This window comes from Mus musculus, chromosome 17, assembly GCF_000001635.26.
Source record: "Mus musculus strain C57BL/6J chromosome 17, GRCm38.p6 C57BL/6J".
Classification (NCBI taxonomy): domain Eukaryota; kingdom Metazoa; phylum Chordata; class Mammalia; order Rodentia; family Muridae; genus Mus; species Mus musculus.
The window spans coordinates 74,835,481-74,853,531 of NC_000083.6; the positions used below are offsets into that span (position 1 = coordinate 74,835,481).

The following is an 18,051-nucleotide window of genomic DNA, read 5'->3' on the forward strand; positions in this document are numbered from 1 at the left end:
ATCCTTCTATATAAGTTAGAATAACTTAATTAACTGTTGAATTTTAATTGTATAGTTAATTCTTGAAAACATTTAATGTATGATGAAGTATACATTATAAATAATAAGATAAATATCTCATGAAATTGGCATTTACTGCTGAAGTTTTTCACCCTAAATTTCATTACATGATAAAAACAACTAGACCTTTAGTCGGTCAACACAACTGGTAGTTTTCTTATTAACTATTTGTCTTAGACATTTTTAAAAAGATATTTTCTTTATTTACATTTCAAATGTTATCCCCTTTACTAGTTTCCCCTCCGAAAGTCCCCTATCCCCTCCCCCTCCCCCTGCTCCCCAACCTACCCACTTCCATTCCTGGTCCTAGCATTCCCCTATACTGGGGCATAGAGCCTTCACAGGACCAAGGGCCTCTCCTCCCATTGATGATGGACTAGGCCATCCTCTCTACATATATAGCTAGAGCCACAAGTTCCACCATGTGTTTTCTTTAACTGGTGGCATAGTTCCAAGGAGCTCTGGGGATGCTGGTTAGTTCATATTGATGTTCCTCCTCTAGGGCTTCAGACCCCTTCAGCTCCCTGGTACTTTCTCTGGCTCCTTCATTAGGGACATTGTGCTCTGTCCACTGGAAGATTGTGAGCATCCACTTCTGTATTAGTCAGCCACTGGCAGAGCCTCACAGGAGACAGCTATATCAGGCTCCTGTCAGCAGGCTCTTGTTGGCATCTGCCATAGTGTCTAGGATTGGTGGTTCTTATGGGATGTGAATATGATCCATTTTTTCTGAAGATGTAGATTTAAGAAATAAAATGATCTGTAATATTATCATAAAAATTGATTAGTGATACAAGCTGTGTGTGGTGACATGAGATGAGAATGTAAAGGGAGCTGTGGTAGAGTAGGCACAGGTCTGTCCACTTTTTCTGTGTTGGGAACTTACTTAGTCCCGTGAAGACCTCAGAAGAGAAGGTTTGTGATCCTGGTTCAAAGATGCTTGTCTCATCATGAAGCTAGGTTGGAAGGACGTGTGGAAAGGATAGAAGGACACCTTTTGGGCAAAGGAAGTGATGTGGCCAAATGCAGAGTGACATAAATGAGTGGATTTTAGCAGGTGGTAGTAAAATAATAGTCGAGCTGTAGGGTAGTGTGAGCTGTCTAATGAAAAGGAAGGAAAGAGAAGTGGTTGCGCTCAGCTCACTGTGTCTCCTGATCGATCACCTGATACGTTGAGACCATCCTTTTGGGAACAGCCCGAGAGTTTGGAAGGGAAATCAGCAGGGAAGCGTTTAGGAAGATGTACAGGAGGCAGAGTAGAGAGGGAACTGGAAGCAGGGAAACTGGGTAAGCAGCCCAAACACAAGGTAACTAGAGTGGAATAAGAAAGGGCAGTGCCAACAGCAGCACAGCGGGCTGGTGACTGGCTGAGAGAGCGAAGAATACGGGAGAGAAAAGGATTGCTACTGCCAGAGCCTTAATGTATTTGTTGCGAAGTCACAAGATATTCCTGAAGATATTAAGGCCATTTTCCATTGAGATCATGGAATGCTTCTTCTGCTCTTGGATGTTAGTTTGTTCTACCATTCTCTTAAAAATAATACTGTTCTTGATTACCGTGGACTGTGTTAATGCTTACTGGATACCTGGTGCTCTAGGTCAGTGGGAGTCGGTTATAGTGGGATCTGGTCAGTTTTTCCTGGCATAATCCTGTATGTAGCAAGACTCTTTTTTTAAAGGTCCATTTATATTTACTCTATGTGTATGTATGAGTCTTTGCTTGTATGTATGTGTACCATGTTCATGCCTGGTGTCCACAAAGGCCAGAAAAAGGCATTGGAACCCCTAGAAACTGGAATTCCAGATAGTCATGAGTGCCATGTGAGTGCTGGTAACAGAACCCAGGTCCTATTCTAGGGTGGCCTGAGTTGTCATCTTTCATTTATTTGCTGTGACTCTAGATATAAGAAATGTTTGATTCATGAAATTATTTCAGAGATAATTACTGTTCCTCTCAAAACAATATTTATATCATAAAATGGTCTCATCTCTTCTGTTGTGAACACTACAGTGCCCTTTTCCCCTTTCTGTCTGATCTCCCCGGGTATCAGGGCCCTTGGAAACATTTCCCATTTCATGTATAACTTTCGTAGTCTAGCTTCTCCATCATGCATGCTGGATCAGTGACTCCAAGATGAAACTTCTTATGAAAAAGCTATCTCTACTAAGAGAGAAACACAATTCATTTCAGTGTTTTGTGTGTGCACGTGTATATAAAGAATGAATGTTATCTTTAGAAACAACCATCTGCCCCCTTTGAAACAAGGTTTCTCATTGGTCCAGAGCTCACAAATTAGGCTAAATTGACTGGCCAATGAATCCCCAGGATCCTCTGGACCCCACTTCCTCCAGCTGAGATTGTAAGTAAACATCATCATACCCATTATTTTTGTGTAGGTCTGGGGATCAAACTCATATTCTTGTACATGCAAGATGAGTGCTTTGTAGACAAAGCCAGCTCCCTTCCCCCTGTCCTCCCCATTTAAAGTTTTGGACTTAGGAACCTGTGATTGGGGGCATACAGATATCCTGTATCATTGATTGTTGTCTGTTGAATTGCTCTTCAAGAAGATGACTTGATGCCCATTCCTTTGTAAGTAGGAGAACAGAGGAGTCTCAGTTCATCAGTTGTTGAAAAATACTTGTTATTACAAGGGAAACAGTGGTAAAAGAATAAAGAAAGGTGGAGACAGTCCATAGAAACAGTATGTTTGAGTTTTACAAACTACTTTTTTTTTCTTTTTTGAAATTTCTTTTTACTTTTACAAGGAAGGATCCTTTAGTAGTTCTTTAAATTATGACCAGTGAATACTACCTTAGTCTTTGTACATTTAAGTGTGTTTGATTTTTGCATTTCCTTTTGAGTGGCAAGTTTAGCTGGTTATGAAAGTTTAGGCTAACTTAATTTTACTTGGCATGTTAGCACTATTATGTATTTTATTGCTTTCTGTCATCTTATTGCTAATAAAATACCTACTGTTTTCCATTGTTACTCTTTTTCTAAATATTAGGATATCTCCATGTTTTGTAACTTTACTTTATATGTCTATATTGCTTAGAATATTCTGTATACTTTTTTGACCAAAGAATATGGATCTTTGCTTGGTTCTGAAAAATGTTCAACCACGATCTTTGATATATTCTGCCATTTACTTGTATCCCTATACTCTGGAATTTCTATCATAGTTATATATAAGTCTTAGTCTTTCCTCTGTTTCCTCACTCTTTGTTTATTTTTTAATTCTGAATTTTGACAGACTTCTCAGTGTTCTTTTCCAACTCACCAATTTTCTCTTGAGTTACATATAATGTGGTATAAGACACACGCGGAGTGCTGTTTGTTCTTCTGTTCTTTTCTAGGGTAAACCCTTGCCTTTTCTCTAGGCATGTTTTGAAACAATTATGTTCAAAGGCTTAATAGATTTCTTCCTCCTCCTCTTCCTCCTCCTCCTCTTATTCTTTTTAAATAGCATACAAAGAATAAGGTTTCATTATGAAACTTTCAAACAAAATTAGTTTTCGTTTGTCCTCCTTCCACTCAGCCCTTCCCCCTCTGTCCAGTTATCTGCCTTTGTGCTTTAATGCCGTGTTTGTCCTTTTGCACACATGCCCCACTCTGCCTACCTCACACCTCTTGCTCCTCTGATGGGCTCCTATTTTTGATAGATTCCTTAGGGTCTGGAGAGATGCTCAGCGGTTAAGAATGCACTGGCTGCTCTTCCAGAGGACCTGGGTTCAATTTCTAGTGCTCACATGGCAGCCCACAGCCATCTGTAGCTCCAGTTTCAGGAGGACTGATTCCTTCTACTGGCCTCTGCAAGCCTCAAATGTCTTCATGGTGCACAGACACAGATAGACAGAACCACCCATACACATAAAATAACAAACAAAAATACTCAAAAGACCGACCTTAAATTTAATAATTTTATGTCCTATTGGGTAATTTTGTTCACTGTCCTGTCTTTGTATAGGCTCCCCAAGCCCCAAGTTGTAGAATTTGTTTTGTAGACTTATTTAGAGTGTGAGGAGATTTTTGTTTTGTTCACTCTGACCACTGCCCTGCTTCCCACTGTTTGTGCCTTACTCTGTAGTTTGCTCTAGGATGGGTAGAGTCTGGAACTTGGATCTACTGTTTCTTAGGGCAATATTGAGGTTGATGCCCTGTTACGATGTTCTTGTTAGTAATAAATAAGTCAGGGAAGACATATTTCCATAGAGTACTATATATCCCTCAGTTCATTATTGAACTGTATGGGGAGCCTTGGTGGTTTTGTGATATTTGGGCATCTGATTTCCCAATTGATGTGTTAATACAAGATGGAGGAGTAGTGCCTTAGTTAGAGTTTTACTTCTGTGAACAGACAGACAGCTTGACCAATGCAAGTCTTATAAAGGACAACATTTAATTGGGGCTGGGTTACAGGTTCAGAGGTTCAGTCCATTATCATCTAGGTGGGAACATGGCAGCATCCAGGCAGGCATGGTGCAGGAGGAGCTAAGAGTCCTACATCTCCATATGAAGGCTGCTAGTGGGAGACTGACTTCCAGGCAGCTAGGACGAGGGTCTTAAAGCCCACACCCACAGAGATACACCTACTCCAACAGGGCCACATTTTCTAATAGTGCCACTCCCTGGGCCAAGCATATACAAACCATAACAAGTAGCTATTCACATTCATGTTCATATGTGCTTAGCCATGATTTGTCTAAATTGAAAAGACTTGGTTGTTCATTTCTATGAAATTTGACCTTCCTCAGAGTCAAAGCTTTTAGAACGTTACAAGAAGCCCTCAAGTGTAACTACGAACACTGGCAAATCTGGGAAAACTACATTCTCACCAGCACCGATGTCGGGGAGTTTGGGGAAGCCATCAAAGCTTACCACCGGCTCCTGGACCTCCGAGACAAATACAAAGATATTCAGGTAGGAGAGTTATGTTTTGTTATTTTATTTTGGGTTTTGTACTGAACCACTGTTGTGTGATGTTAGTTGTTTTCTTTACTGTGATACACATGTGGTATACGTAAACAGCATTTTTGTTCTTTAGTCATTTCCAGTTACCTACAGATCCTGGCATTTCCATGTTAAGTGTTTTGGTGCCATCACATACAGTATTGCTGTAGTTCAGGTATGCCACTCTGACTTACGGCTTGCATGCATACTGTCAGTGTACAGAAACGAAATAGAAAGTCCTTTGCAGAACTTACGACTCTGGGTAACGCCATGCCCTCTGTGGTTTGTAATAGTGGGAGTAAATTCTGTATGTATCCATGTAGTGTTTGCTACATGCTTGTTTACAGCACTTGGTTAGATGAAGTTATTCTTAAGGAAAGTATTGGAGATTTGCATCCACAGTGTTTGCTGTTTAATAGAATTAAATAAACAAGACCTTTGGGGCTGAATTATAATAGAAGACGGTGTACAAAGAGAAAATACTCCAGGGTTTATGGGTTATGAAGTGAGAAGTCTGGAAAACTTCTTAACTCTTTAGGTCTTGTAACAATCCACATATGCTATTTAAAATGATTGATTAGAAATTATAAAGGCAATATAGAACACATACAGATGTCACATCAATATATGGTAATGCCTTGCAAATCTCATGACATAAATACCTCAGTTCTAAATAGAGCTTATCACAGTCCTGTGTTAATGCCCTGTGTTTGGCTCATAAACATGTCTCGAAAGCACAGCTGTGTCACTAGCCAAGTTGACCCAGGCTTGGGTTCACTGGGAAAATCTGTAACTTCAAGTAAAACTGCCCGCATTGAAGAGAGGTAGGAACTTTCTGTTGATCCTTCTCTTTCTCTTCCTCCACCATCTTTTCTTTATAGATGTTGTCTATTGTAGAAAGAAGGGATTGCATTTTAGAGTATAGAGATTGTTTTAAATGCGAGGCTGTGTTAAGTCAGTCTGATACAATTTTTCTGCTGTTATTTGCTTCTAATTTTTTATCCATCCACATTCTTTCTGGTGTGAGTGGGATTGCTCTTCTAAGTCTGTCCCCAGCCCTCAGTGATCCACCTTCCCACAAAGGATGGAGTGGGATTGCTCTTCTAAGTCCGTCCCCAGCCCTCTGTGATCCACCTTCCCACAAAGGATGAGGATCCTTAGCTCTTTGGCTTGGCTTTGAGGGCCCAGGAAAAGCCCCAATCATCCGTTCATGCTTGACCCCAAGAGGAATTAATTCTATCAAGGGAATCTAAGTCTACAGCCTTCTCTTGTCATAGATTAGGAGCTGGACTTGTGTGGTGGGTGGTGTAAGCACAAAAGGTGGCAACCTTTTCTTTTCTGTTTCTCTGCCACTCACCCTCCCTTCCCTGCTTCTAAGGAGCCTCGTGGGCAGGTCAGTGGTAAAGCACTGACTCACATCTACTGAGAGCTTGTGTTAGATGCTATTCTGGTGCTTTGCATGTAGTAGCGCATTTAGTAATCCTCACCACAGCTGTGAGGCATACATTTGTGCTATCATAGGATAGATGTAACACTGGAATGTATGTGTATACGTGTCTCCATTGCCTGTCACTTTCCTAATTTTAAAGGAACTGATGGTTTAGATAAAATAGCTTTCTAAAGATTATTTTGAAAAGGCATTTCTTTTATGTCATAAAGAGTTAATGGCGTCACTATGGTAATGTTGATTTTCATTGCCTCTGGTGTAGCAGTTATGCTAAAACAGAGATAAGTATTTCAGAAACAGGCAAGAAAAGGCAGAACTGTTGTTCAGAAAGAAACAGGTTCTGTCTGGATGCTTCCTGTCTCTTGTAAGTGTAGTAGCCGAATGGGATTGCATGTTTGCATTTCTTTCCCAACCTATCGCCAGTGCTGGAGCCTCCCTCTCCCACAGGAAGAAGCAACTTGTAATTGATGAGTAGACAGTACTGTCACGATCGTGAGTGTACGGGTGAGAGGGATGAGAGTCACAAAAGCACTCTTGAGAGTAATAATTACTGGATTCTAAAGCTAAAACTCTTGAGTTTATTTGTCATGTGCTATATCAAATCAAAATCCCTAGAATTATAAAACAGTTACTTAGACATATCTCAGGGACCTTTCTCAAAGAGCAGTCAAAGGACCCAAAGAGCATATTTTAGGGTATCTTTAAGCATGTTTCAGAAAAAGAACAAAAATCCTAACCATAACTGTCCCAGCACAATTGACATGCTTCAGCTCTTATCCTGTGGTGCTGAGGGCGAACCCGGCCTGGCAGGTGCCAGGCAAGAACTCAGCCATTGAGCCACATCTCCAGCTTTTATCTTAAGTGGGTTTTTCAAACATGCTTTAGTGGTCCTATTAATAACTTCTCACTGCTCTAATCATATAATTCTTTCATTTCATGGGGTGGGGTGGAGTGGGGATCGGGGACAGAGTTTCTCTACATAGCTCTGGCTGACCTGTAACTCACTATGTAGACCAGGCTAGCCTTGAACCAGCCTCCTGAGTGTTGGGATTAAAGGCCTGGCTTCATGCAAAAAATTCAACCATAGCTGAATTGTACTGGTTTCTGTTTACAATTTTCTAATCCTTTGTGAGTCTTAGCACATTGTTCCGTGTGACTCTCTGTGAAAATTTAGTTGTTAGCTAAATAAAATTATTATACTTTATTTACATTCATGGGCAGTTAACATTTTAAATTCTTTTTTTTTTCTCTCATTATTCCTCTGTTTCTCAATATTAGAGTGTAAAACAATCCTCTCATACAGTGACATTTTACCTAAGCATGAATATTTTAAAATGTATTTTATATGTATGGTATTTTGCTTGTCTGTGTGTATGTATGCAGTACCCATGGAGGCTTGAAGAGGGTATTAGATTCCCTGGAACTGGAATTTCAGATAGCTGTTAGCCTCCGTGTGGCTTCTGAGAATTGAGTTTGGGTCCTCTGGAAGAGCAACCAGTGCTCTTAATCACTAAGCCATCTCTCCAGCCCATAAGTATGAATATTTTAATAACTTTAAATTAGTTTCATTCAAAGTTGGAATTTTGAGCAACCTTTGGTGTTTTAAGACTGCCTCCTGCAGTCCCACTAAGTGCACTGGAGACAAAGCAGTTCTATGAAACGTGCATGAAGCATGTTGAGAACATAGTGTGCTCTGCGGGTGTCAGATGTGAGATGTGTTGGCTTGATCTGCACATTTGAACCTTCTGGGGAGATAGTCATTTCTGATAATGTGTACTGTTCTAACACACTGAGAATGTCATTTCTAGATAACCAGAACTTGCTCCGGCCAGGCTGCCCTCATTAGCACCTTAGAGACTCGGACATTCAGCTGTAGAAACAATGTAGGAAAACCGTGTCTCTCTTTGCATCTTGGGGAAGCCCTGTGAAGGAACGGCTCTCTGTAGAGATATCATACAATTCTAATGCTCTAGTGAATTTCTGCAGCCGTGGCAGGATCACTTTGCAGTGCCTGAGTTATCACCGGCACAGGGTCTTTGTGAGTAGCAATAGGCTTTGTCAGCATACATGACAGCAGCCAGTGTCTATTCCTTCCATTGTCCTTTGGAGCTCCTAACCCTTATACCTTTTTACAGATATGGATTATAGTGATTTCGTTTTTCCATAGTGAGTACATAAAGGCTATAAGTTTATAATTATTTTAAAATAGACAATGATATAAACTAGAGAGAGATTATCCTGTTTTTTTTTCTCCTAGTATTTTTGTTTTGTTTTGTTTTTTGAGACAGGGTTTCTCTGCATAGCCCTGGCTGTCTTGGAACTCAGAAATCCGCCTGCCTCTGCCTCCGGAGTTCTGGGATTAAAGGCGTGCGCCACCACGCCCGGCTTCTCCTAGTATTTGTAAAAGGTGTATTAGTTGTATAAATTGTTGTTTTCTTCAATCATAATTTTGAGTGACATATAGATTGATGAAACTTGGGAACAGCATTCTGTAATAATACTACTTTTCTAGCATCTGTACTTTATGACATCTGTGTTTACATATATACCCTTTCTTAGTGGTCATTGAACCTGATTTTTGTGTTCATAATTAGTCTTTATTCAGCTTGCAGGTTTCTATCCTAGTAAACAGTGAGCAGCCAGGCGCACACATCCATCTCTGTGAGCCACATTTCTCCCTGGTTTCTTGGTTTTAGTCTTATTCTTGGTAAGTTGGCAATCATTTGGAAAAGGAATTTCAGTTTTATATATTAATATCTTATTTGTTTTTAAGAAGTAACACAACTGATTGCTTAGTATGTTCCTGCCACTTAACACAGATTATCTTTATAGAGCACACGGTACTTGGAGTGGACACTAAAGATTCTTCAGCATGGCGTCAGTTGAGCATGAGGCCCAGGAAGTGGATCTGGTTAGTGGAAGTTGAAGGACAGTCAGTGGCAGTGTGCCTTAGTGTCTGACTGAGGGAGGATTTATGTGAGGTACCTCTCCTCATCAGGTTAATATGCTAGTGAATTGTTTCTAATAAAGTGTTCTTAGTTGAGGTATAAGTTACTAGTAATAAAACATGGAGATTTTTTTAGCTTTATACATTTTGACTGTTATATATTCTAATATAATCCGACTCCCATTTTTGTCACTGCAGAGTCCTATTTATGTTCCAGTTTAGTCAGTTGAGCCACCACCCTTCCCCCAACTAAGAAACAGCTTTGAGGCTTCTGTTACCACAGCTCACTGTCGCTTTCCTCGAGTATCACAAAACTGTCCCGTGTAGCTGTGTGTCGGTGGTATTCTTTGTGTAGATTTCTGGCAGATATTTTCTTTGGAGTCATGAAAAGGTGCTATTGATGGTCAGCAGGGCAGGTTGCCAACCAAATTAAAGTCTGAGAATAAATGATGATTGAGTATTACCTGAGAGAAAGAGAGAGGAAACAGGCTCACTTTGTATAAATTACAGCTTTGGAAAATAGATGCTATCTCTGTTTTACTGGAGGAACCTGAGGCTCAGCAAGGTAAGCTAATAAAGTAGATGTGTTTTAGCTGGCAGGCAGTAGAAGGCAGGAAAGCCAGGGCTGGAAATCTGGCTCGCACGTGTGTGTGTGTGTGTGTGTGTGTGTGTGTGTGTGTGTGTGTGTGTGTGTACGTGTGTGTACGTGTGTGTACGTGTGTGTGTGCTCGTGAGTATACACATGCAGATGTATGCATACATGTGCCTGTGGAGGCCAGTGATCCCGTGTTAGTTGTGCCTCATCACCTTATTTTCATAGGCAGGGTCTCTCACTGAGGTGGAACCTGTGCACCTGGCAAGCATAGACAGCCAGTGAGCCCCAGCCATCCTCCTGTCTCTGCCTCCCTAGTTCTAGGATTATAGGCGCACCTGGTACGAGGGGTGCTGCAGATTCAAACTGAGGGCTTCACATTTTGAGCAAGGACATTACTCACTGAGCCATTTTCCTAGCACCAATCCATCACAACCCCTTAGAGCTTTTTGTTTTGTTTTTGTTATCAAGAAGGAACACAAAGGAAAATGCTCAGCTTCTGTCTTCTCTTCCTAATGAGGCTTTTGGGAATCCAAGAGTTAGGTTATCAGTCCAGGAAACAGCATCTTACTTGGAGAACTCCAAGTAGAGCAGAGTTAGGCAAACAGTGGAGGTGGGAAATTGCTTCATTTCTGGCCTGAAGCCCATCTGGAAGTTTTTGTAACAGGACCCGAGGTAGTCCTATTCCTTCCTGCTCTGAAGACCTCCAGGATTCAGAGGGCTGAACTCTGTGCAGCAGGCCAAGACTGTGATGAGATTTGGCTGAGGACGTCAAGGTTAGTGTGTTAGGGGAGAAGATGGAAATGCTCTTTTGCCAGACTGGCCAGCGTTTGTTTATGTTAGAACTGCCTCTCTGTTATGTGTGAGGCCTTCGCTCTTCCAGGACCTGTGTGGTGCTCACACAGCTGCACTTGGTACATTCCTCAAGCGTGGTCTGGCATAGAGGGGAGACATAGATGTTGAGCATAAAACACAAAACCAAACAACACAAGCCCCACCATCTGCCAGCCAAGAAAACCGAGCAGCTGGGAACAGCGGTGTCCAAGTACTGAGAGGCTGAGGCTGAGGGTCACAGTGTGAGGCCAGCCCAGGCCATTTAACACAACTTAACAAAAGAGGTGAGGGGCAAATTAGGACATTGTCAGGTTTTAAACCTCCAGGGATTTGTCACTGCAAGCCTCCCCTTCGGGAGCTTCTGACAGGGGTGTGGAGTGTTTGGATGCTGACTCATCAAGTCAGATGCTGACTCAGCCTGGATGAAGGGACACATGTCACACTCGATTCAGTGCATAAACATTATTGTAATAGGTTTATTACAATAAACTCTTTGTTTTCTACATGCTTCATCTACAGTTGGTTTTCTGTACAGTTTGTAATGAATTCGTTTAAAGAATTTGGTTTACATATGAAGTACACAATATCTAAAGACAGTCTGTTGACATAAACATTAGAAAGAGGCACCTGTGGAATTACAGAAGCAAGCGTTTTCACATTATTGAATTTTATACAAATGCCTGTAGTACTCTGTAAAACTAAAACTATGGCTTCCGTGTTTTCCTCAAGTGCACTTTCTAGATGAGGTTAACTCTCAAATTAGTCTCAGTAGATTTGAAAGGAATATTTTATAAAGTATCTTTTCCACAGGAAAACAACAACAACCAAAAAGAAAACAAAAACAAAAGTAAAACAAAAAATTTACAGAATGATGAAAAGTAAAGAACATGCTCTTAAATACCCAGCAGCTGTGCTGGTTGGAATGAGAACACCTGTAGATTTGATTGCTTGATCACTAGGGAGTGCCACCACTTGAAAGGATTAGAAGGTGTGGCTTTGCACATTTCAAGCTCAGGCTGGGACCTGTCTCTGTCTCTGTCTCTGTCTCTGTCTCTGTCTCCCCTCTTCTCTTCTCTTCTCCTCTCCTCTCTTTTCCCCCTCCCCCTCCTCCCTCTCCTCCCACCCTACCTCCACCCCTGCTGTCTGTGGATCTGGATGTAGAACTCTCAGCTCTCAGCTATTTATCCAGCACTATGTCTGCCTGCATGCTGCCATGCTCCTCATCATGTTAAAAATTGAGTAAACCTCTGAAAAACTTTAAGCGAGCCCCAGTTAATTGCTGTCCTGTCCTTGTGGCAGCTCTTCATAGCAGTAGAACACCTAGTAACACAGTAGATTAAATGAAAAATCAGAAAGTAGGTCTTAGGAGACACTTAGAAGTCCTAATAAGTTGGACATTTATGGCTAGCTGGATATTCATTTTAAAACACAGGAGAGATTTCAGGTCAGCAACTGATCTTTTTGTTTGCCTTTTGAAGACAGGGTCTCTCTATGTATTCATGACTGTTCTGGAACTTACTATGTAGACTGGTCTAGCCTGAGCTCACAGAAATCCACCTGCCTCTGCTTCTCGAGTCATGTGCCTAATGGAGAAGCATTGGGGTGGGGGTGGGGCGCACACAGTGGAGTGGGGCCAGGAATGGTATTGTGAGACAGGGCAGGGTGGAGGTATCTTATACCTTAAGAAACTACTAGATAAAGAGAAATGAACAAGCAAATAAAACCAAAGCTAGCAGAGCCAGGAAAACAATGAATATTAGAAAAATAGAGAGAAAGAGAGTAGAAATGTAGTGACAAACTGTAAATGGATGAACTAAGGAAGAAAGGGAAACAGGAGCACTGTTAACAGTTGTAGAAGTAAACCAGATGTAAGAGAGTACTGGGGCCACTGCCAGCAGGTGAGCTAGCCTAGACGGATGAAGGAGTCCTATGAAGAGTAGGTCCCAAAAAAGGAAAACTCTAACTAGTATGCACACAGAATCAACAGTGATCAAATGCCATCTTACACTGGAGAGCCTGGAACCTAGTGCCTTCACTGCTGAACACCGGCAAACATCTACACACAAACTGAGCTTTTATAAGGGCAGTCTAATCTTGATATCAAAGCTAGACATAGGAAAAAAAACCCCTGCAGACCTAAATGTCTTCTGAACAGTTATGTAAAAATATTGTCCTTAATAAAATATTGTCAAGCCAATTTAAAATCCTATTATATCGATATGAACCACCGCCAAGGGAGACTTAACCCTGAAATGTGAGTGTCACTTAGCATATGGAAATTGATGTCATACGTTAATAGAATGAGGATCAAATATGTACAAAGTCATCCCGACTGCTGTAGAGAAGGCTTTCCTAGTTTCCCCTTTGAAAATCCCCTATCCTCTTCCTCCTCCCCCTGCTCCCCAACCCACTCACTCCCGGTTCCTGGCCCAGGCATTCCCCTATACTGGGGCATAGAGCCTTCACAGGACCAAGGGTCTTTCCTCCCATTGATGACCATCTAGACCATCTTCAGCTACATATGCAGCTAGAGCCATAAGTCTCTCCGTGTGTTTTCTATGATTGGTGGTTTAGTCCCAGGGAGCTCTGGAGGTACTGGTTAGTTCATATTGATATGAAAGGAGTTACAGAGACAAATTTCAGAGCAAAGACTGAAGGAATGACCATCCAGAGACTGCCCCTCCTATGGGGCTGCAAACCCCTTCACCTCCTTGGGTACTTTCTCTAGCTCCTTCATTGGGGACCCTGTGCTCCCTCTAATGACTGTGAGCATTCACTTCTGTATTTGCCAGGCACTGGCAGAGCCTCTCAGGACACAGCTATATCAGTCTCCTGTCAGCAAGCTCTTGTTGGCATCTGCAATAGTGTCTGGGTTTGGTGGTTGTTTATGGGATGGATCCCCAGGTGGGGCAGTCTCTGGATGGTCATTCCTTCAGTCTTTGCTCCGAAATTTGTCTCTGTAACTTCTTTCATGGGTATTTTGTTCCCCCTTCTAAGAAAGATTGAAGTATCCACACTTTGGTCTTCCTTCTTCTTGAGTTTCATATGTTTTGTAAATTGTATCTTGGGAATTCTGAGCTTCTGGGCTAATATCCACTTACCAGTGAGTGCATATCATGTGTGTTCTTAGAAAAGGTGTTTTAATGAAATCAAAGGCCATTTCCTAGTAAAAGTGTCCAACATACCAGAGCCAGAGGGCACATGGGAGAAGCCACAGTGAACAGTGTTCTCAGTGGTGAAAGGCTAGACGCTGCTTCCTAAGGTCAGATGTCCACCCTGCTTTCTCATGACAGCCGGTTGGGGTTGTTGTCAGCATAATTAGATAAGGAAAGCAAATAACTGAATCCATAGAAAGGGATAAAGTCAAAGGATATACTTGCCAATTATAAGATCTTATATACAGAGTGTCATAAAGATTACACAAAAGCTGTTAGAACTAACTGAATTCAGCAAAGTAACAATACAAAGTTAATTATGCCTTAAATACTTACAATATTCTGCTTTCCTGGTAGTTGTTTATGTCAACTTGATAGGACCTGCAGCATTGGGAAGAAGAAACATGGTCTTTGTATGCAGTCCTGGCGTTCCTTGGAGCTAGCTATGTAGATCAGGCTGGCCTCAAACTCCCAGAGGTCTGCCTGCTTCTGAATGAAATTTAACACATTAGGTTTTTTCTTTTGTGCTTTTCTATCTTTGTTAAATCCAATGTTACAAAAGCTGTTTTCTTATAAAGGTTTTTTGTTTTTGTTTTAAATTTTGGATAGCATATGAAATAATGGGTTTCATCATGGCACATTATACATGTGTGCCATTTGTTCTCATCCCCACCCCACCCTGCCCTGTCTCACAGTGCAGTCCCCGCCTCCACCCATGTGTGCGCTCTCCCCATCCCGCTGTTTCTCCAATTCTTCCTCCTCTGCTCACTTATCGCATGAACTCATTGCCACTGCTTAGAAAAGTGTCTTTTTCTATTTTTTTGTTTTGTTTTGTTTTATTGTAGTAAAAACACACATTTACCATCTAGGCATTTTTTAGCTGTTGAGTGGTATGAGGTGCTTCGGCCATGTTGTTCAATCCCCACCGCCTTGGCAACCCTCCAAGTCCAGCTGTCCTGTTTGTGCTGCAGACTCTGACTGCTCTCAGGATCTGTCTTCTTTGTGACAGTGTCCTCAAGACTCCCTGAAGTTGGTTACTGTCTGTCATCATTTCCCTCTCATTTCCAGTCTTAAGGCTGGATGATTCCATCCTATGCATGTACCACATTCTACATTTCTGTTCATCCCACATGTCCACTGTGTTCTTTCTCTTTATGGTTGACTTAGTGGTCAGGGGAAACAAGATGGTGGCACAGTGGTCAACCTTGTTTCTCCTGGGAGTACTCTGGAGAAGGTATGTGAGCTCTGTCAAGAGCCTCAGTGTCTTGTGCTGGGGGTGGGTGCTTCTCAGTACTGCCTCCTTGGCTTTGAGCTTTAGCTTTGGCCATGGCCATGGGAGGGCAGGAACACCCATTTTCACTTCAGTGCCATCTTGGAGAAAAGCTAGAATGTGATTTTGACTGATTTAGATAATTTCATTTTATTTCTCTGTCCCAGATTTATCACAATAAGCAACACCATTGTCATTTTGATTTTTTAAAGCATCCAGGCTTCAAATATTTATTTAGATTGCTTAATGATGTACCAAATGAACTCCAAATGGACTAAGTATATGCCAAATACTTTAGTCTTCTAGAAAAATTAGGAATAGCAGTGAGTGCTTACTAAAGTTCTTGAACCCTGAGGCACTAAAGGAAAACTGGAAGGAATCTTTATGACCATATTTAAAAATGAACATGTGACAAATATTAGTTACAAATAAGAAAGGCAGAAAGCTAATAATATCTTTATGATATAAAGAGTTAACATCTGCTATAGGAATGAAGGGAATGGAAAGTGGAATTCACAAACAGATCTGAGTAAGCATGAGAATTTAGTACCCGAGAATGACACATTTTACAATCTGTGGGATAAGAATAGTTCTAGTCAATATGTACAAAGTACTTGGCCAAACATTAAGCTGCAAACTTAAGCTCCACATCAATTTGTAAACCAGGATAAGTTCAGATGGACAAAATGTTAAACTGGAATTCTAAGCAGAATGATATTGTATGTGAGTGTGGACTTGGGAATTAGCCTGGGTGTGGCTCCCACCTGTCTGTAAGTCGCTGGCTGTGTGACCTTGGGCAGGTTTAATTAACTGCTGCATGCCTTGGCTTCCTAAGATAGGGATGTCAAAGCATCTTCCTGGATTAAATGAGTTAGTGCATGCAATGGGTGTGCAAGTGCATTAAGGAATAGTTGTTATCATTGTCAGTCATCATTATCATCATCATCCTCAGAGAGGTAAAACTGTCAGAGCATTATGGGAAAATGTGATACTTTTATGAGCCTGGGGTGGAAGAGGTACACATAATCATGAAATCATGAAAGATCAACAGATTTGCATATTTGAAATGTGGGGAAGTACTCCTGAACTCCACCAAGGAGGTCCCTAAGTTCAGCGGCTAAGACTGGAGGTCGGTCTACTGATAGGCATGGCTGAGTTTACTAGTGAAGTATGGGATCACTAGCCATAGGAAGGGCAGTTGGTGAGGGTCACATTGTTTTGTTGCTTCCTGCACTAAAGCCAGGACTGGCCAGTGCCTGGAAAGAGCTTATTTGAAGATTTTTCTATACTGTCATGGTTCTCCATAGAGTTGCTGTTTAAGTTCTCCTGGGCTGATATAACAAATGTCCACAAATTTGGTGTCTTGTGTAGAAGTTTATTCTCTTTGTTCAGCTCTGGAGTCCAGAAATCCAAAATCAAAGCGTTAATATGTGTTCCTAAGATTCTGGGGGAAGCCTTTCTAGTTTCTAGAGGTCCTGGAACTTTCTCCTCCTGTGATATCGAGGCTGTAAACTCAGCCATGCCTCTCAGTGGACCGACCTCCAGTCCTAGCCGCTGAACTTAGGGACCTCCTCGGTCCAGTCTGACCTCATCTTAAGTAAATTATATCTACAAAGACCCCTTTCCCCAAGAACAGTCATATTCTGAGCCCAGGGCGGACATGAGTTGGGGAAGCTGTTTGCTTGCCACAGTTTTATCCTTGCTTTCATGGAGTAAACAGCTGCAGGCCTTCCTGGGAGAGGTGAGGTGTGCACCAAGGAAGCCTCAGAATAGACCAGTGGCTTACGGGGAGGTGGTGCGAGTGAAGGCACATGAACAGAGGTACCGTGAGGGAAGCCAGAGAACCCTCAACTAGTCATGCTCAGGGCTTTCCTTGAGTTGACACTGTCAGAGGTTTGGATGCCTAGGGACAGCAGAGAGATTCTAAGAATAGGAGGAAAGTATTGGTCAACAGAAATTGTGCGCTTATAGCTCCTGTGAAACCCGGAGAGCAGTCTCTAGCCCTGGGAAAATTGGAGTTAATAGAAAGATGACCAATGTTTTCAAAGAGAGACAGGTAGGGCCAGCAAGATGGCTCGGTAGGTAAAGGTGCCTGCCAACCAGCAAGGCTGACAACTTGAGTTCATTCCTTTGAACCCACAGCAGACATACAGATGCACACACACACACACACACACACACACACACACACACACACACGCTACCCAGAACACACATGTACACATATTTTAAACTAGAGTAAGAGGCATGCATTTAGTCGTATGTAATATTTATAGACAACACTCAAACCCCAGGCCATGAAGAACAAATTGGAATGTCTAAAGAAGGCGTATTGTTAGGCTTTAGGAGATTATAAAATTAAATGCCAATATAAACATTGTGTATATGGGTATATGTGTATATGGGTATATGTGTATATTATCCGGGAGAAGGTTCAGACTTGCATTAGATCCAGAAGGCTGTCCAGACCCATGAAGAGTGTTCACAGACTGAAGAACTCTTAGTTTCAGAGAAAAAGACAAGTAGACCTCTCTTTATAATCTCCAGGGAGTAACTTATTCCTTTAGTGTATCATGGTACAAACAGAAAAATATCGCTGGGCACAGTTACCTCTGTCCTAGGATCTGGAAGTTAGCTTTGTTTTAAAAGTATATGTAAGTAATTTAGTTACAGAAATAAAAACAAAACCCTCACTTCCCTTCTTTTGTCAGCCCTCCCCTGCCCCTTATGGCCAGCTCCTGGTAAGAGGTGTCCTCCCGAGGCCTTGGGAACTCTGCTTTCCTCCAGAGGGG

At 41.7% G+C, this 18,051-nt stretch overlaps 1 protein-coding gene across 5 annotated transcripts in view; it reads left to right on the forward strand.

Annotated features, from left to right (window-relative positions):
- Ttc27 (tetratricopeptide repeat domain 27) overlaps window positions 1-18,051 on the forward strand; it is a 145,836-nt gene that overhangs the window by 117,746 nt on the left and 10,039 nt on the right. For all 5 annotated transcript variants that reach the window (XR_003952200.1, XR_003952201.1, XM_006525025.4 and 2 more), the window contains one exon: window positions 4,819-4,984. Coding sequence is in view for 3 of the 5 variants with exons in the window: in XM_006525025.4 (XP_006525088.1) it covers window positions 4,819-4,984 (166 nt within the window). In the remaining 2 variants the exon portion in view is untranslated. The remainder of the gene's footprint in view (window positions 1-4,818; window positions 4,985-18,051) is intronic.